This window comes from Talpa occidentalis, unplaced genomic scaffold (assembly GCF_014898055.3).
Source record: "Talpa occidentalis isolate TD23 unplaced genomic scaffold, MPIMG_talOcc4v2.1 talOcc4.8, whole genome shotgun sequence".
Taxonomy (NCBI): domain Eukaryota; kingdom Metazoa; phylum Chordata; class Mammalia; order Eulipotyphla; family Talpidae; genus Talpa; species Talpa occidentalis.
The window spans coordinates 19,524,176-19,543,809 of NW_023605194.1; the positions used below are offsets into that span (position 1 = coordinate 19,524,176).

The following is a 19,634-nucleotide window of genomic DNA, read 5'->3' on the forward strand; positions in this document are numbered from 1 at the left end:
ATCATCCCTACCTCCTGCACCCAGGGAGGCCCTATCTTAACATCCTCCAGACCCCACTGCAGAGGACCCTCAGATTCTCCGTGGTTAGTGGGGTGTGGATCCCCACAATTGCCTCTCCCTCAATCATGACTTACCCCCACTTCAGCGTTGATAAGTTCCATGAAGAGTAATCTGAATGATCCAGGAGCAATCTCTTCAACCCACATTTCTAAAATAGCCCTTTTATTTCCTGGGTAGAATTCAACCACAATGTTAACTCTGCCTATGGGAGAACTAGAAAACCCAACTGCTGCCTCCCTTTGTATCAATACCCAGACCTGCCAATTTCAGTTCTATAGTATTTCAGCTCACATTCGCAGGCAGCAACCCCTTTAGTACTACCCACTACTCCCCGACTACTTGGTCTCTCAGGAAGGGTGAGGATCCTTTTAGGGGACATAACTCCTTTGCCTTTCTCAACACAGGCACTCCCCTCTATAAGCGCCTATGTCTCCCTCTCAAAGAGTTTTAGCAATGCATTTATTCTTTAAAATCTAAGCACCTGTGTGCCAAGCCCTGCGTTCATACTAAAACAATGCATGTACACACAAGCCTCAGTTTAGGAAACCCTTATTTGGTACACGTGAGCTTCCTCTAGGTCTCTGATATTAGAATTCCTTCCTGGGATGCCAGCATTTCCTTGTTTGATATGCAGAATCTCAGGCCCTGGCCCACCAGTCAGACTCCGCATTATATAAAGAACTCTAGATAATTCAATGCCCTTTTTATTTTTTTAAAAAGATTTATTTATTTATGCATACAAGAAATGTGGTACAGAGGTGTGAGGGTAAGAGGATTCACAAGAGACAGAGTGGGAAACAGAACAGGCAGACTGACTGAAATACACTGCTGAGGGGAGCAATGGGCAAGTCAGGAGAGGTCTGCTGCTCCATGTGGGTAGCTCCCTGGCCAGGGATCAAACTCGTGCTGCAGTGGCTGTGGAGAGCTTCATAGGTTGCATCTTAACCCCTTGAGCCACCAAGGAGGCCCCCTTCAATGCCCTTTTAAAGTTTGAGAAGAACTGCCCAAGAGTACTGATTTCACTGACAACACACTATTAAAGAGCCAAGTTTCAAACCCAGAAGGATTCTGCACCTTGACAGGAGAGGTCCTAGGAACTCAATGGAGGTATGCATGTTCTTGATTGTGTCCAGAGAGGCAAAGTGATGTGCCTAGCACTAGCACCATAGAAAGAAGCACAGCAGCACTTGGGAGTTCTTTCTAGTTCATGTTTATTAGTCTGCATAGTGACTTAGATGTTCCAAACACTGGGGGAACCCCACAGCCCCATCCATGTTACATAGGAATGCAAATTAATGTTTCAATGCCTGCTATAAAAAAGAAATACCCCTGTAAAAAAATCTGATTTAACACATTTTTTTTATTTCACTTTTTTCCATTTCTTTATAAAACAGTCATCTCCTCACTAGCAGCTCTCCCCGAGTGGGGGAGGGGGGCGGAGGCTGGGCACCTCCAAAGAAAAGGGAGAGGGGGAGAAGGGCCCAGGGTTACCTCCTGAGGTTCTTCTGGGCCTGTTTCAATAATGTGTCAAAGTCAAGGGAATCAAATTTGCTCTTTACAGGAGCAGGGTCAAAGTCTTCCCGGTTGGAGTCTATAAGGGTAGAAAAAGACAAACAAAGTCTCTGACCACACTTCCCAACCACAGGGTCCTCATGTGGCCAGCCATCTCCCATCCCAATAATCGATGGAGCTAAAATTGCCCTGATTTTAAGTCAGATAGGAAAGTCCCCACTTCTCTCATCCCTCCCCCTAGGTTCTTCTTATGTTAGATGAAGACAAGTCTGCCTTGACCCACTCCCACTCTCAACAGTCTGGGAACCCTTCTGGGGAAAGGTGGTATACCCTCCACTCACCAAGATCAGAATAGCTTCTCTTGCAGAACTGCCTGCGGCCCCCAAAGCAGAGATCAAAGGGCTGTTCATCTGCCTGCCTCAGCTTGTGACCACTCTCGATGGCTGCAAATGCTTCCTCAGCATAGCGGTAAGTGACGAAGCCATAGTTGTCACTGGTGGGGAGGGTGAGGCAGGGGCTATCATGGCTATCTAGGCACATGCCAGGTTACAGAAAGAAATTCCCCAAGTGGCCAACCCTCTGCAGCAATGAAGGTATGTCACATTGCCCAGCACACCTGAGCAAAAAGTCCATTCTAACCTTAGGGTTCAATCTTACCCTTGGACACGGAAGTGGATAGTGCACTCCTCAATCTCTCCAAAAACAGAGAACCTCTGTTTCAGCTCTGACCGAGTCATGCGACCAGGTATCTTCCCAATGAAGACCACTCTTCTCTCTTCCTATGTTGAGTCAAGAAAAATCCACACACCATGAGCCTAGGCAACAGCCTCAGACGGCTCCCTGAGCTTATTGCTCAGAGGCAAGTCCCCTCTCCTCCCAGGACCCTGTAACTCACTATTGCACGCTCCTTCTGCAGCACTCTCTGCCTTTGGTAATGGTCATGTGAACGGTAAGAGCTGTACCTGACAAGAAAGGGTGTCATCAGTCACCAAGACATTAGACAACTCAAGTTTCAGACTCTCAGGCACTTGCGTCCCAGATGCACTGGCTCCCTGAACATGTACTTACCGCCGTCTCCTGTCACTTCTCCGGCAGGGAGATGGAGAGCGAGACCGGCTTCGGGAACTGGATGAGGAGGATGAGGAAGAGGAAGAGGAGGAAGAGGAGGAAGTGGAGGAGGAGGAGGAAGAACATCTTCGGGATCGCCCAGAGGAACTGCAACTAGACCTGAAGAATGAAGGGACATGCAATAATGCTGGAAGTGGAGCAGCTATTTTCCACTTACCTCACCTTGGTCTCTGCCACCCCAACCCTCATCAGGAAGTTCAAGACCAAAAGCAAAGCTGAGGAAGTCTACAAGAACTCTTCACAGATAATCAAACTGAAGTTCTCACAAACTTTAGATGTATCTGGAATGTCTTAACTGTTTGGGCACAGATCATAATTATTTTCAATTATGCAATCAAAAAAATTGAAAAAAGTATCTACCACATCAGAAAGAAGAAAAATAAATGGAGACTCACAAAGACAAAGAGCTGGGTTCTAGGTCTGACAACTAGTAGGGTGGCCAGGCCTGGATCTCCAGGTTCCTGGCTCCCCTAACATGTCTCAAAGGAATGCTTATGACCATGGCATAAAGGGGACATGACTGCACTAAACCTACAATACAGGCAATTAATGAAGATATGCTTCACTGTCAAAAAACAAGAATTCTTCACTAAGTGGAAAATTTGGGTCTGTCACTAAGAAAAAGGTACTACCAAAAAAGAGGTGAGGCCACAATAAGCTCAAAAGCAAATGCCCCAGATTCTTTCCTCAACAAGATTAAAGGACTGTTTGTCATTAACAGCCCCCTATCCTATCTTCCTACACCACCAGTACAGTAACAAAAATGAGGACTGGCACACTATGCAAAAGAATCAACATGGTCAAGATCAAACCCTAGTAGTCTCCCCAACACAGGTCTCAAGGAAGCAGGAGACCTCAGGGATACCCCAAGTTCCAACAGGGAATAGAAACTATCTTCTCAAGTCTGTTGCCTCAATGATCTAGGAAAGAGAAAGAAGATAAAAGCCAAAAACAGAAATAGAAGCCTTAGTGCCTGAAAGTATCAAATTCACAAAAGTTCTCAAAGAAAATCAGAGAAGAGTACATGAACTTCCTAAGTGGAGAGGACCTAACAAGCCCTCAGAGCTCACCTTCGCCACCTCTTGTGTGGGGGGGAGAGGGACCTGGACCGAGATCGGGATGAGGAAGACGACGATGAGGATGAGGAAGAAGATGCTTCGCTGGTCCTGTTGGACCCAGAGTTGACAGAACGGCTGCTGCGGCCACGGCGGCCCTGCCAGCCCCGGCCTGAGGGGCTGGCTGACCTGCAGGCTTTTCGGTAACAGCGCATTGACCGCTGCTTGGCTGAGGGCTCAGAGGGAGTCCTAGTGTCATTCCGGCAGGGCGAGGCCTCAGGGGACATCAAGGCAGACGGGGCAAGGCAAGGGGTGGAGGGATCTGCCTGTTCACTGCTAGTCCTGTAATCAAGTGGCTCCTGGGAGACAGCTGTGCGTGAAAGCATTGGGGCAGCTGGGCCCAGGGACAAGACAGGTTTGATGGTTATGTCCTGATGGCGTTTGACGTTCCATCGGGAGCCCACCTCTGGAATGACTAGGGCAGGCATCTTTTTGGGGGGTGTCCTGCTCCGGACACAATAGTCATGGTCCCCAGAGCCCACATGGATTGGACTAGGGCCATGGACCCCTTCTTGGAGGCGGGTTGCAGCTGGATGTTTGGCCTCTGTAACTCCTTCAGGCTTCAGGGTTCCCTCCTGGGCGGTGGACTTAGGAGATTTGGCTTTGGCCAGCAGTGAGACAGCAGCCAGGGGCTTCCATAACTGGTGGGGAGGGGTAGCTGGTGGGGTGAGCCCTGTGAGGGGAGGGAGGGTTGAGACAGCAGGATGAGATCTGATTCTATACTTCTACACACTCTGTCTATAGGCTCCAGGGCCCCACCTCATCTCCCAAAGTACCCCAACAATGGTCAACAGCCCAACTTGCCCCCACTAACTCTTCACTATTCATTTTCCAAGTTCCCCACCTTGTGGACCAACAATAGGAACCCAGCTAGACCAGGGTCCTCCTAAAGCTATCAATCTCACTGCCCAAACCCAGTGGGTGACCAGGTGCTGTCTGGTCTACTCCATTCTTAAACCCACCCCTCTACCCAGGCTGCACATGGCCTGGACTCATGTAATCATCTCCTGATGGTCTCCTACCTTGGGCTGTATACCTATCCACTTTCTTCTACATTCTTGCCAGTGAGGGCACCCAAAAAAACAATTTGATAAAGCTTTCTCAACTGTTTCTTCAATGTACAGGATAAAATCCAAACATGGCTTAACATGGTGTTCAAAGTTCCCCAAATCTGACCTCCTACTTACCACTCCAACTTTATCTTTCACTTTAACTCTCTGCCCACCACCCTTTTCAGCCATGAACTCCAGCCAAACCAAACCTCTCAATTCCCCAAAACATATCAGACTAGCTTTATTTCTTTAGTTCACTCGAGCTGTTCCATTTACCTAGAATGCCCACCCTCTAAGTCTACCTGACCTCAGAGTGTCCCTCTTCAGGCCAGCATGTATCACTCAGGCTTCTTTCTGATACTTAACACGCTCATCTTTTGTACATCTGCCCCTGGACTGTGAGAACCTCAAGGGTGAGGATCAGATCTGTATACCCCCAACATCTGCACACACTTAGTACAGAACAGGCGCTACAAACATTTGCTGCATAAACTCATCAAAGGCACAGTTTCCCCACCCGGAACCCACCTGCCACGTTGGCCAGTTCTGGGGCTTGTAACCGGTCTAGGGGTCTCTTCTCCTGGGGAGTGTCAACGCTGCTGGCAGGGGAAAAGGGAAAGCCTGGTTCATTGCCTCCTCAATATCTTGTTTATCTGCTTTCCTCACAGAGCAATGGGAGAGGGGTACGTGCAGAGAGGACTGAGATGCACAAACGGCCCCTATCATTCTCCTCCAGCACAAAAGGGGACTTAGTGTAGGTTAGGTCTCACTCAGCTCTGCTCAATTCCAGGAGGCAGGTCGACCTTGAATACTCCTCACCTCCTTCAAGCCAGTGCCTTGTCTGCCCAGCTCAAACCAACCCAAAATCAATGTAGAGGGCAACATGCGTGGCAGAACAGGATGGGATACCATGAACATGAAAAATGAAAAAAGGTCACTGAGGGCTGGGAGACTGGGGAACAAGCAGCTCCAGGGTGCCTGTATCGTCTTAAGAGTCAATGGAGCCCTAACCATGAAAATCTCGCCCGACTTTATTATATGTCATCACCACCACTGAAAAAGCTTAGTTTACAAAATGAAAGAAAGAAATCCCTAAATGCATGACTTTCACAGAAGGTAAAAAGCATCTTCAGGACATTTGGAATTCCAGACTGAAATCAGCTAGAGGATGGTATAAGTCCTTCTACCTCACTATCCAAGACAGTGCCCACTAGTGATGGGCAGAGCAGGGGATGGGAAAGAGGGAAAGAGTCTAGAACTGACTAAACATCCCTGTGATAGAGGCATCCAGTTGATCGTCCTGGAGCACCAGCCGGCTGCTGACCAACAGCTGTAGGGTAACTCACTCATGTCTCCATACTTACCCTGAGTTTCCTACAGCCAAGTTGTCAGCAGGAGCCGGGGGAGGGCACTCCTTTTTGGCTGCAAAGAAATCATATTAGTTTAAAGCCCAACCAGATGTTCCAGACTGAAGAGGTACAGAAGAACGGGCTTTGAGACCCAAAGGGGGAAAATCCTCTTTGCCTATATATTCACTGGGATATCCAGCGATCCTTTCTCTTCCAACAAGTACCCAGATGCTATTTTCAGTAACTATTATACAGTCTCTTCTGCTCAGAAACATCCACACTTTTCACTGAATCTGAGACAAGAGTCCAAACTTCCAAGTCTGGCATTCAGGTTTCTACATGATCCATCTAACTCATTTCCTAGTCTCATTGCCTACTCTTGTGCTGCACTTATATTTTACTAAGTCTATGGGTTTTTCTCCTCAATTAGACTATAATCTGTTCAGAACAGGATACTCGTTCTCCACTGCACCGAGACCCATTGCTAGGTGCTGTACTGAGAAAACCATCCACTGCCTTCCAAACATACCACACACAATCCTTCCTATATTCATGCCTTTATACACCACATATGAACTCTCTTGATCAAGTCCTGTCTTTTTTAAGGTCTAGCTTGAGAGTTAGTTCCCTCTAGAAAAATGTCTCCAAGCAACAAAACCAACTTGGATCTCCATGTCCATCTACTTTTTCACATTTCCTGCCATACTGCGCCACCACCCTCCCCTTGACTAGTCACAGGTGAATCTTGTCTCCCATTCCAATTAGGGGGCTGCTCTAGTCACTGAGACTGCACTTCTCCATCCCCTCCCAGCCCTGGTTTAAACAATTTTAAGGGTTGGGCCCACAGGACAGATTAACAGAAAAAGGTTGGAGCAAAGCTACCCAGGTTCCCTCACCTTCTGACTTCTCAAACTGCTCCAGCAGACTGGACAGGTCTGATGCCTCAATTCCTGTGGAAGCACACAACACAAGATTAAAAACGAAGGCCAGGGCCTCCCTGGTGGCGCAGGGGTTACCGCAGGGTTTGTTAAAGTCTCAGCACTATCATGCTATCACCAGCCACTGTGGCATGAGTTCAATCCCCGCCAGGAAGCTGACCCACATGGCACAGCAGACCTCTCCTATCTCCCCCACTGCTCCCCTCAGCAGTGTATTCAATAGATCCACCTATTCTGCGCCCAACTCTATCTCTGGTGAATCCTCTCACCCCTCCCCCCACACCTCTGGTCTACAACCCAGTTCTTGTATGCATAAATAGATCAGAATAAATCTTTAAAAAAAAAAAAAAGGGCCTCCCTGGTGGCGCAGGCAGTTGAGCACCACACCATGAAGCTGTTTGCAACGTAGCCTCTGCAGCGCGGGTTCAATCCCGGCCAGCCAGCGAGAATCCCACATGGCACAGCAGACCTCTCCTGCCTCACCCACTGCTCCCCTCAGCAGTGTATTTCACCAGTCTGCCTGTTCTGTTCCCCGCTCTGTCTCTGGTGAATCCTCTCACCCTCCCACAAATCTGGCCTGTACCCCAGTTCTTGTTAAAATAAAATAAATCTTTAAAAAAAAAACAAAAACACCACGGGGCCTCCCTGGTGGCACAAGGGGTTACACACAGCACTATGAAGCTAACCACAGCCATTGAAGCACAAGTTCGATCCCCGACCAGAGAGGCGACCCACATGGCGCAGCAGACCTCTCCTGACTCAGTTTATTTCGATCAGTCTGCCTGTTCTGTGCCTCCCCGCTACACCTCTGGCCTGTACCCCGGTTCTTATATACATGAATAAATAAATTTAAAAAAAAAAAAAAAAAACAGGGGGCCTCCCTGGTGGCACAGCGGTTGAGCGCTGGGTTGCAAAACTGCCGCAAAGGCTGGTGGCCTAGGGGTTAAGTCTCAGCACTACCACCACAAAGGCCCTCTGCTGTGGCCTGAGTTCTATCCCAGGCCAGGGAATTGACCCACACAGCACAGTAGACCTCTCCTGTTTCACCCGCTGCTCCCCTCAGCAGTGTATTCTGTGGGTCTGCCTGTTCTCCCCACTCTTTCTCTAGTGAATCCTCTCTCACACACACCCCCACACATACCTCTGTACCTCAGTTCTTCTACACCAAAATAAAATCTTTTAAAAAATTACATCATAAAAAAATAAAGGGGCCTCCCTGGTGGTGCAGCGATTGAGAGCTGGGTTGCGAAGCTGCCCGCAGCCTCTGCAGCGCCGGTTCAATCCCCGGCCACCAGGTGAAAGTCCCACATGGTGCGCAGACCTCTCCTGCCACCCGCTGCTCCCCTCAGCAGTATACTTCGTCACTCTGCCTGCTCTGCTCTCCGCTCTGACTCTGGTGAATTTTCTCACCCTCCCACGCTTCTGACTGTACCCAGTGCTTGTATAAATAAATAAATCTTTATAAATAAATAAATAAATAATAAAAACCAGGTCCAGACAGTTCTGCCTGCTTGTGTCTATGCAAGCATCATTTACTTTTCTTTTCCTTTTTGTAATAAACCTGTCCTTTTGGAAATTAAAAAATAAAAATAAAAAGATAAAAACCAGGACCTATCAACTGAAATCACAAGTCCCAAGAAGTCCCAAAGCACCTCACTTCTCCCTTTATGCTCCACCTGCCCAATACACTAAGTAAACCAGGACCATAACACGAAGCAGGAAGGACTCCTACAAACCCAGACCTTCACCAATCAAGGACCCTCCCAAGAGGGCCTCCCCTGGTGGCGCAGCGGTTAAGCACTGGGCTGCGAGGCTGCCTGCAGCCTCTGCAGCGCCAGTTTGCTCTCCGGCTGCTGGCAAGGGTCCCACCCCCACCCAAAAAAAAAAACAAAAGAACCCTCCCAGGAAATCCAAGAAAAGCCAACCCCATCAAGGTGGTTTTTCCTCCCCTAACACTTATCAACTAACCCATGTTCACACAATTGAACTGTGTGGCACTTACCAATCTCACTGATGAAAGCCTGCACAACGTCCTCAGCACCCTGAGGACGTGGAGTAGGCAGAAAGGACAGTTTCCTTAGACGGGCTGGGTGGATAGCAGGCAGCTTAGGGACAGTGCCCTGCCTTGGTGTAGGTGTGGAAAAAGCCTTGGCAACAGGAGACAGGGGCTTCTCCCTGGGCCTGATCTCCTGGGTCTCAGGTTTTAGCCTCTCTGACTCAGACTCCTCAACAGTCACATTCTCAGCAGACTGACATGGTGAAGCCTTGATCCGGGGGCTTTGCACCGGGGAGGACACCTTGTGTTTCATATGGGGAGATGTGGTTATTGGCTTGACCTCCACCTTCGTGGGCTCGATCTGTGGCACTACCTGGCCAGCTGACTCAAGACTGAGGGGAGGAGCCATCGGCCCAGGAATTACACTTTCAGAAGGGCCTGGTGTGATGCTGTTGGGTTCAGTCTTGGCTGAGGGAATAGCCCCAACAGAGGTTAGAGGCAAAGGAGGTGGAGGTGCAGTAGGCCAGAATGAAGGGTGTTGTGGCCCTGGGCCCCATCCTAAGGGCCCATAGGTACAGCTGGAGCTGTAAGGTGGGACTGGGGCAGGAGGGGGTACCCAAGGCACGTTGCAAGTGGGAGGCACAGCATATGTGCCAGGAGTACCAGACACTAGGGGCACTGTTGGTGGAGGAGGCAGGCAAGGATAGCCAGAAGGGGATACAGAGGGATAACAAGGCCAAGGTGGCACAGGGGCATAGAGAGTATAGGGATCAGGTGGCACTGGCCCCATAGACACTGGAAGTCTAGGAGGCTGCAAGGGAGGTGGGGGCAGACTGGGGGCCCCTTGTCCATTTGTGGTAAGGGGCAGCATAGGGGTCATGCCCAGACCACCTGGGGTAAAAGGCAGAGTAGTGGGCCTTGGGTAGGACATGGGCTGTACAGTAGAAGGTGGAAGTCTTGCTGGCAGTGGCATCTCTTGGGACGGCACCTGCTCAGTGGGAGTTGAAGCCACAGATTTGCTTGCAGGTGGCTCAGGACTAGGAGAAGCAGGGCTGGGACCCACAGGTATGAAGCAAGCTTCAGGAGGAGCCTCAGGGCTTCTTTGCAGAGCTGTCTTCTTGGCTGGGGCTGGTGGGATGACAAGACATGGGATGTCTGCCAGTCCTTTGGGAGTCTCTGGGAGACTGGGCCACTTCCCAGCTGGAGGATGGGAACTCTTCTCTTCTGCCTCTGCTTGGCGCTGCTGCCTTCGCCGCCAGTACTCAGATAGGCTAAGAGGCCGAGGTCTGGCTTCCTGAATTGAGGCACTGCTACTACTATCCACCTTTAGAGGACCCAAGACCTCCTTGACTTCAGGGATGATGGCCTTTGAGGGATCTGAAGACTCTGACTTCAGAGCTGATACTGCACCACGTCTTGGATCGGTTGGCCTAGACTTCACTAGCACAGGGTCAGCTAGAGCTGGGTCATCAGGAACAGAGTCAATTGGTGCTGGGATAGCTGGCACAGGGTCCACTGGTGGCAAATCATCTGCGATGGGAACAACTGCAGGGTCAACTATTTCCGAGTCAGCCAGGACTGGGTCTGCTGGGAGAGGGTCAACGAGCTTTGAGTTGGCTGAAGCAAGGTCAACCAATGCAGGGTCAACAGGTACAGAGTCATCAAGAACAGGATCAACTGCAACGGGACCAGCTTCAGAGTCAAGTGGCATGATGCTGGTGCGAGAAGAGTCACCCAATGAGAGATGCACTGGAACAGATTTGACTTGGATGGTGTCAACTAGGTTTGGATAGAGGTCTAGAGGACTTTCCTTAGCAGGACTAGCTTTTCCAGCACTATTTTCCAAGTTCCCAGAGCTAGGCTTTTCCAAAGCAGCTGCCCAGGCTCGAGCCCACGCCCGGGGCTTCCCTCTACTGCGGGGAGGCCCAACCTCTCTTTTAAGTTCCTCCTGAGGCAAGTTGCTTGCCTGAGAGTTCACCTCTGTAGCCACTTTAGATTGCCCACGAGAGGATGATCTCAGCCTCCTGACATAGCCTTCTGCACAGGTTGCTGGCTGCTCCTTGCTTTTCTTCCTCCTGCCCTTTCGAGCTCTCTGGGAACTCAGCACTGCATTATCCGGTGGGTTCTGAGGCCCTTTGGGCAGCACTGGCTCCGTGACCTCTCTGGGCTCCAACAAGCAGGCTGACTCGAACTTTACCTCTGACTCCAGGGACAACCCGTCTTTCTCAGGGCAAAGGGCTTCCTTGGGCCCAGCAGCCTCTGTTTCTGACTCTAGTGTAGGCATGAGCAGCTGCAAGGCTGGGCTGGTTGCTAGCGAGTCATCCAGGAGCACAGGCTGGGGTCCAGGAGGGATCTGCCGCACCACAACCGGGATCTCCAGGTCATTGCCAGCTGTAGCTGCCTGGCCTACAATCTCTAGTACCACACAATCCTCAGGCAGTGTCAAATCATCCGGCTGTTCCTGAAGCTCATCCTGGAGTGATGTCAGGTTGGTGAGGTTGGGCAGGCAATATGGGTGCATGGCCCGCACCAGCTCACTCAGGGAGGAGATGCTCTCGTCCCCAGCTGCCTGCACTGCCACCTGTGCTGCTACTGTTTTATCTTCTTCCTCGGGGCAAGCCAGGTGCATGGGAAAGTCTGGGATGCTGCTCACAGAGTTGTCAAGCTCCCCAGCAAGCATCTGGCCACTGAAGCTGGCCACCTCCTCCTCTTCTTCCCCATCACTACGCTGCTGGGGAGGAGGGGATTGGCCCCAGCGGGGTCTCGATCTTGGAGGTCTCCAGCTAGGAAGCTTGGGGGAAGAGGTCTCCAAAAAGGAGGGTGGAGAGAAGTCCCAAGGGGGATCTGCAAGAGCCATCTCAACCTGTAGGAGAGAAACCACAGAAATTTTCTTGAGCAATCTATTTTTTCAGACCTGTCCCCACATGGTCCTCCCTCCTAGAATTTCCTTAAGGCTCTCTAGGGTAGACTTACCCCATTCATTCTACTACTGCCTGTGCTGGGCCCCAATGGATCAACAGGTGTTATGAGGTCACGTTCTGGTGGTGTCCGGGAGAGGGTGAGCAGCTTGTGCAGCTGAAAGGGAGAAAAAGACCTGAAATGAGTTTGTGCTTCAGAACTATGCAAATAATCCCAGGTATGTAGTTCTAACCTTTGTACCAACTGCGCATTCCCTGCCCCTAATCCCACACTCACAGAGGTGCCCTCTCGAGGTGACACAAGCAGCTCCGAGTCAGGAATGCTGTCAAACGGAGACAGGTTCTCAGAATCTGCATTATCCAAGATCTCCGTCAGAGCCGTGAGCAGAGACACTTCATTCTGGTCTTCCAAAGATAACATGCTCTGCTCCAGAAAGAACAGGAAAGTGTGACCGACATCCCTAATGACATAATGGACAACTGAAAAGGACTGCATGCCAAGCAAAATCAGTCTCCCAGGCACAGTTCAGCTCAACTGCCAGAGAGAGATTTGAGTACCAGGAGGCATGAGTTACAATCACATTTGCTACCACCCACGATCTGTCTGGTGTCAACACTGAATTCAAAGTTTGTTTCATACACTCCACCTACCCTCAGGTAATGTGGGATACTCAGGAGACAACCTTTGACTAGACTGGAATTGAGCTCAGACATCAGAACCCTCTGGACATGTAAGTTAAGGACACAGGCAAGGAGAAAGGCCCTGGACTATAGTCCAATCCGACCAAGGCATCCTTACGTGGGCTATAACCTGGCAGCCTACAACCCAACTCTCATCTAGAGGAAAAAAACATACTTTCAGGTCTTTGGTCAGGTATGCAAGACCATCAGATCTGGGAGAGTATTGCCACTGAGTCAGAGCCTCCCAAGCCTGAACACCTCCAAGTCCAGCCCCAGTTCACCTCTCCAAGGCTCCCAAAATCTTCAATGAGGGAGATGAGGGAGGCATCCATGTAACTCTGCATGGTCTCCAGCAACGTCTCATCTTGCAGCATCAGCCCCTCTGTTTCCAGGTCCTTGTCCTTCAAACAGGGTCCCAGTCGAGACAGACTGACAAAGCCAGAATCGCCCCCCTCCTCATGTAGCAGCACCTGAGGAAAAGGCGAGAAAGGTCAGAAGGGCACGGCAAAGGTGGTAGGACATAGACCCTCTGAGGTAGCTGACTGATATACTTCCGAAACCAGGGCCAAGCCCTACACCAATGGGCCCAGACTGAGCAGGAACTCCACCATAACCAAACCGTTGCATGTGCTGGGTAGAGAGATGTACAACCACTAGCAAAAGTCCCAACCAGGATGGCAGTATTCAAGGACTCTATCCAGAAACAATCAGAGCCACAGGAAATTATTAAGCTGGGGAGTAAAAGGGGCCTCCCTGGTGGCGCAAGGGGTTAAGACGCAACCTATGAAGCTATCCACAGCCTCTGCAGCATGAGTTCGATCCCCAGCCAGGGAGCTACCCTCATGGCGCAGCGGACCTCTCCTGATTCGCCTGCTGCTTCCCTCAGCAGTGTATGTCAGTCAATCCAGCTGTTCTGTTTCCCATTCTGTTTCTGGTGAATCCTCTCAACTGTCCCCCACCCACCCCCACACACACACACCCCTCTGGCCTGTACCCCAGTGCCTGTATCCATAAATAAGTAAATCTTTAAAAAATAAATAAACTGGGGAGTAAAAAATTCAAAATGATCAAGGTTGCTCAAAGAGCCATCTGCTTGGCATGGTAAAAATAGGTTGTCTAAGGGGCACAGCACAAGAAAGAAGGTCAGCAAAAGCAAGCAATTTCATCTACAACCACCTCACCTCCCCACAAATCTTGCTCAGAGCTCTCTTCTCTTCTTGGCTCAACTCCTACTTCTTCACAAAGACACCCCAGGCTTCTCCAGCCCATGCTACTATCGCCTCACACCCTTGAATTATTTATATTTCTATACCACCAGCTTTTCTGACAATGGTATCCTGTCCCCATCCCACCTTATAACATTCCTTGCATCATTACTAACACTAGATTCCAAGTTCCTTTGGGGTAAATAACCCTTTGTATCTATTAGCTTATATTCTTTTTGGTCTTGTAAGGATTTAAAACTACTTAAACTGGGGCCTCCCTGGTGGTGCAAGGGGTTAAGTCTCAGCACTTTGAAGATATCCACAGCCTCTGCAGCACAAGTTCAATCCCCAGCCAGGGAGGTGACCACATGGCGCAGCAGACCTCTCCTGTCTGGCCCACTGCTCCCCTGAGCAGTATATTTCAGTCAATCCACCTCTTCTGTTGCCCACTCTATCTCTGGTGAATCCTCTCACCCCCTGGGACCATGCCTCTGGCCTATTACCCAGTGCTTATATGTATAAGTAAATCCTTTTTTTAAAAAAATAATAAACCTTTAAAAAAAAAAACTACTTAAACTTCCTGGTTACCCATGATACCAAGCACGATGTCTTACACACAGTTGATATTCACTGTTTCACACTTTAATTTTGAAAGCCTACAGTGTACCACACAAACTCTCAATGGTAGTCCCAACAGGAGAGTCTCTTCCTTTATCCCCACCAGGTGAGAGCAAAAGAGAAAGCTTGATTCTGTAGATGGAGGCAACACCCCACCACTCCCCTGAGAACTAGCAATGTCTTCAGCCTTGTCAAGCAGGGAGGCTCCAGTCCAGGCCTGTCAAAAGTGTGGGCGTGGGTAGGGCCAGAAGTCGCTGGAATGGAGCTGGTAAGGCCAGAGCCACAGCTCTCTCCTCTCCAGAGACAGAAGATGCAAAGGCCTGAGAACAGGAACAACAAGCAACTCCTCCCTTAACCCCCTTCTGCAGCAAAGGGAAACTACACCACTTCCAAGAGAAAAAAAAAAAAAGACAACAGGTGTGACTATGTACCCACACACACCCTCCTAATCAAGTTGAGGAGTTCTGATGCCCAGGGAGAAAAAAAGGCAAGATAGGGACACTTGCAGAGGCTAGGTCCACCAAAAATGTGAAAGGTGGCAGGTTTTAGGCACTAACTCCTCCCAAGCCTTCACAGTCCTGTAATTACAACAAGCAGCTGCTGAATAGTACCTGGCTCAGCAAATCCTGGGTAAGCAAGAAGACTGCATCTCAACATGCCTGCCACCTACCCGGCTCAGCTACTAGACCAGAATCTCAAGACAACGCACAGCTCTAAAAAGCACTCATCACCACCTCCACCAGGCAGGAACTTAAACCTCAGAGACACCCCTCTCTTCACCTTACCTCACTTATCCCTCAATCCCCAACAGCACAACTCCCAAGTTGTCTCCTTGAGTGGAGATAGCTAAAAGTACCAAGATCATGTAGGGGCTAAGACCAGGCTTAAAGTGATCCAGCCAGCACCTCTAACTTCAACCTCCCAAATGGCTTTTTCCAGATCCAATCTTATCCACGAGGATTAAAATCAGCTAAGACTTTTTTAAAAATATTTTTGTTTGCTTATGCATACAAGAACTGGAGTGTAGGCCAGAAGTGCGGGGGTTAGAAGATTCACCAGAGACAGAGTGGGGAGCAGAACAAGCAGATCTACTGAAATACATTTCTGAGGGGAGCAGCGGGCCAGACAGGAGAAGACTGCTGCCGATGTAGGTTAGCTCCTTACTTGGGGAACTAACTCATGCCTCATGCCACAGTGGCTGATGATAGCTTGGTAGCGCTGAGACTTAACCCCTGCGCCACCAGGGAGGCCCAGGCAAAACTTTTAAAAATACTTACCTGATCACTCTGGTGACCCTCCCTAAATTCCTTCAATGGCATTTTAGCATCAGGTTTAAACCCTTAAAATGGCTTACAGGGGTCCTGGTCTTCCTCACCATATTCTTCTGCTCATCTGTATTCCCTTTCAGCACTCTATGCCTGGCTCTCTACACACTATAAAAATACAATTAACCATACAGGTCTCTTCATTTCTCCAATAAACGATATTCTCTCCCACTTCAAGATCTTCGAGTAGTATTCCCTCTGATGAAAGCCCCCACCCCCAGACTTCCAATCTCATCTTAAACTGTTCCCTCACGGATCCTGCAAAGTAATACAAATTTGATTATTACTACTGATTATAACCCAAAATCCTTTTGGTCCATATTATTTATTAACTATCCTGATAAAAACATAAGAAGGAACTGTGTGTGGTCTACCATAGTATCCCCTGTGCCTGAACATAATGGTATCTCACACACCCATCTTTTTGTGGGGAAGTGGGTCATCTCTCCATGAGACCCACTACAACTCCAAATAGCCACCTAACTTGATTTGGAGCTGGATCATGCATCCTTCCTGCATCTCCCTCAAAGGTTGGATAGTAACAGCCCCACAACATGAGCTGAAAGAGGGAAGAAGGGGTGGGCAGCTCCCAAGTACCAGAAGCCATTCTCTCCTGGAAAGGGCTTGGAGGTTTGGATTGGTCTGTTAGAACTCACATTACCTAGCAGGTGGCAGCCCACCAACTCCCACCTAGAAACCCCTTCCCTCCTTGCACCAAAATACTTTCAAGGTTATTTGCTTAAGAGAGATAACAGTTCAAACTATGCCCTGCCCATGTCCATTCTGGGTGGAAACTTCTAAGAATGGGACATAACATTTTGTAAGTACAGAGAACTGAAAGCCAAGAAAGTATCTGACAGAAAGAACTCACTCCCATCCAATAAATATTCAATTAGCCTAGAATAGCTCTCAAATAGCCTCCAACTTTTCCCATCCCCAGCAAAAATTCCTGAGAGCCTTAAACACCGACCATCTCAGTTTTCATGTGAGTTCACAGAAGCAGGTCTTAGCTGCCTCCTCAAAAGTGGGGTTGGAGTAAACAGAGAGGGACGGAGAGAAGATTCCCTTTTCCTTACTTAAACTTGTCCCATGTATATGTTGACACTGCCCATGCCCCCTGAATCACGAATGAGGCAGGACTGCAGGCAACCGAAATGCCAGTGCCAGTGACTCACAACCCACCCCAAGCCGGTCAGACAGAAGCCGCCACAGCCCTTCAACCTCAGTCCTCTACCCTTCCCAACACACTCCGTGATCCGCAGGAAAAGACTCCCCGCACATCTGGAAAGTCCTTCACCATCTGCTGTCGAGAGGCGCTGTGGACCAAACTAGGAGGAAAAAACTCCAAGATTCCGGGCAAAGTTGACTAGCAGCCCCTACCTTCTGTACCGGCCAGGGAACCGCAGCCCAGGCCGGAGATGGCGGGACCGGTCGGGACACACCCAGTTCCCAGCAGTGCGGCCCCAGCGCCCGCACGAGATGCCGGACAGCCTGGGGCGGGAGCCACGTGGACATACCCTCCCCGCCCCCACGTGGACCCGCGGCCCGACCCCCCCACCCCAGGCCAACCCACGTGGGTGCCGGAGCCGCCTTGAGGGGGAGGGGAAGCAGACAAGTTCTCCCGGGAAAATCTCCCCCCTCACCCCACGTGGCTCCGAAGCAGCACTGCGGCTCTGGGTTAGGAGTACCCCGACTCTAAATCTCATAGGGAGGTCTTCAGCCCTCGACTCCAAGTCCGTATCCCTGACTCCCTCCGGCGGGCCATGTTTCCGACACCCGGCTCTGCCCCTCCGGCGTTACCGAGGAACAGCCAGAGGGACCTGCCTCTGTCCACCTCTCCCTAAGCAAACGGCCCAGATCTACTGGGCCCAACCCGTCTCCCGCTACCACCCGGCATCGATTCCCGAGCGCTTCCTCCCTTTGCTGTGGCGTCCACGTGTCACCGCCCGGCACACGCCGCTTTGCTGCCAGCTGCGGGCCGCCCGCCAGCCTCTCACCTGCTCCCCGGCGCTCACCGCGCCAACAGTCCCATGCTGCGCTTGGCTCCGACTCCCCCAGCCGCTGCCGCGGACTCCACCGCCAGGGTCTGGGCAGGGACCCCCACTCGGAGGCGGCGGGACTCCGTCTCTCCGTCCCCGGCGCGCCGCCATCTTGGCCCCTGAACACCCAGCGCAGCTCTGATCGCCGGCGCCGCCTCGCCCAGCCGATTGTGGGAGGATAACTACAATTCCCGAAAGGCATTGCAAAACTACGGCTCACAGGAGGCCAAGCGGCGGGACCTTCTCGCGCCCGAAAAGCGCGCCCTGGCCTCGCAAGGTAGTCTGGGAGTAGTAGTTCCTTTACGCAGAGACCCATATTCTAGGCAAACTAAAACGTTTAGTTTTGTGTTGCGCTGAGGGGGGGCCTACCTAGGGAGTGCTAGGTAGTAAGACCCACATCTTTTATTTTCCTAATTTGTGCAAGTGTCGGAAGGCCCCTTTTGTATGAAGTTCTACCTGTGATGCATTCCTTTCACTTTTTCCAAGTGGGCCTGTGTTTTGAAACAGCACACCCTAGTGGCAGTGGCACTCCAGGGGCTAACCCTCACCTACTCTCACACTGCGGCACTACTTCGAGCATAATCTTAAAACACTGCATTCTGTCTCTCTCTCTCTCTATCTCTATCTCTTTTGTTTATATTTTACTTATTTATTTTCTCCCACCACCATCTCTTTTTTAATTTTTTAATTAAAAAAAAAAAAAAACATTCTCCACGTCTCTCCGAGCTTCAGAAACTCATGCTGGTTTTTTATTACCAAACGTGTTACTTGCTACTCTACATCGCCTTGTTGTCCCCCCAAAAACAACAGGTGTTCTCCTGCCTTTGTTTTTCAGCCCGGAATCCTCGAACCTTGACACATCTTGCATGCCACAGTATATCCACGAAAGCCCTTTTACGCATCCAAGCAAATTGTAATCTCTAATTCTTTTTTTTTTTAAATATTTTTTATAGAGGCATGTTTTATTTATTTATTTGTTTGTTTATACATGCACTGGGTACAGTCAGAAGCACGGGAGGGTGAGAGAATTCACCAGAGCCAGAGCAGGGAGCAGAGCAGGCAGAAGGAACGAAGTACACTGCTGAGGGGAGCAGCGGGCGGCAGGAGAGGTCTGCGCGCCACGCAGGACCCTCCTCCGGTGGCCGGGGAGCAGCCGGGGATCTAACCGGCTGTACGGAGGCCGCGGGCAGCTTCGCAACCCAGCGCTTAACCGCTGCACCACCAGGGAGGCCCCTCTCTCTATTTCTACAGTCCATTACGATCTCTACTATTTTTTAATTTGCCATTCAAAAGCAATTCATTTTCCTATTAAAACAATTATTGCAGGGCCTCCCCGGTGGCGCAGCGGTTGAGCTTTGGGTTGCGAAGCTGCCCGCATTCTCTGTATCGCCGGTTCGATCCCTGGCTGCTCCCCGGCCACTGGAGGAGGGTCCCACATGGCACGCAGACCTCTCCTGCCGCCCGCTGCTCCCCTCAGCAGTGTACTTCGGTCCTTCTGCCTGCTCTGCTCCCCGCTCTGGCTCTGGTGAATTCTCTCACCTCCCGCCCTTCTGACTGTACCCACTGCTTGTATAAATAAATAAATAAATAAATAAATAAATAAATAAATAAATAAATAAATAAATCTTAGGGGGAAAAAATAATTCTTTAAAAAAATAATAAAACAATTATTGCAAAAGTTTAAAAATTAGATCAAAG

The 19,634-nt window shown here is 50.1% G+C and overlaps 1 protein-coding gene across 5 annotated transcripts; it reads right to left on the bottom strand.

Annotated features, from left to right (window-relative positions):
• Positions 1-598: 598 nt before the first annotated feature.
• PPRC1 (PPARG related coactivator 1) lies at positions 599-18,056 on the bottom strand. 5 transcript variants are annotated; one of them, XM_037496274.2, is made up of 14 exons: positions 17,895-18,056; positions 13,031-13,219; positions 12,346-12,492; positions 12,124-12,225; positions 9,157-12,013; positions 7,113-7,166; positions 6,232-6,289; positions 5,396-5,463; positions 3,771-4,488; positions 2,641-2,799; positions 2,468-2,534; positions 2,230-2,351; positions 1,914-2,065; positions 599-1,651 (listed from the first exon to the last, which is right to left on the bottom strand). In XM_037496274.2, the coding sequence occupies exons 1-14, from the start codon at positions 18,045-18,047 to the stop codon at positions 1,548-1,550; spliced, it is 4,950 nt and encodes a 1,649-aa protein (XP_037352171.1). In that variant the 5' UTR covers positions 18,048-18,056; the 3' UTR covers positions 599-1,547. The 5 variants fall into 5 exon arrangements, with proteins under 5 accessions (XP_037352171.1, XP_037352172.1, XP_037352170.1 ...); XM_037496275.2 differs by having other exon boundaries at positions 2,468-2,528; positions 5,396-5,466; XM_037496273.2 differs by having other exon boundaries at positions 5,396-5,466.
• Between the last annotated feature and the right edge of the window lie 1,578 nt (positions 18,057-19,634).

Coding starts and splice junctions, on each gene's coding strand:
- PPRC1 (XM_037496273.2), bottom strand. CDS start 18,047: ATGGCGGCGCGCCGGGGACGGAGAGACGGAGTCCCGCCGCCTCCGAGT. Junction 12,014..12,123: donor GCAGTAGTAGAATGAATGGG/GTAAGTCTACCC, acceptor TCTCTCCTACAG/GTTGAGATGGCTCTTGCAGA. Junction 4,489..5,395: donor AGAACTGGCCAACGTGGCAG/GTGGGTTCCGGG, acceptor CTCCCCTCACAG/GGCTCACCCCACCAGCTACC.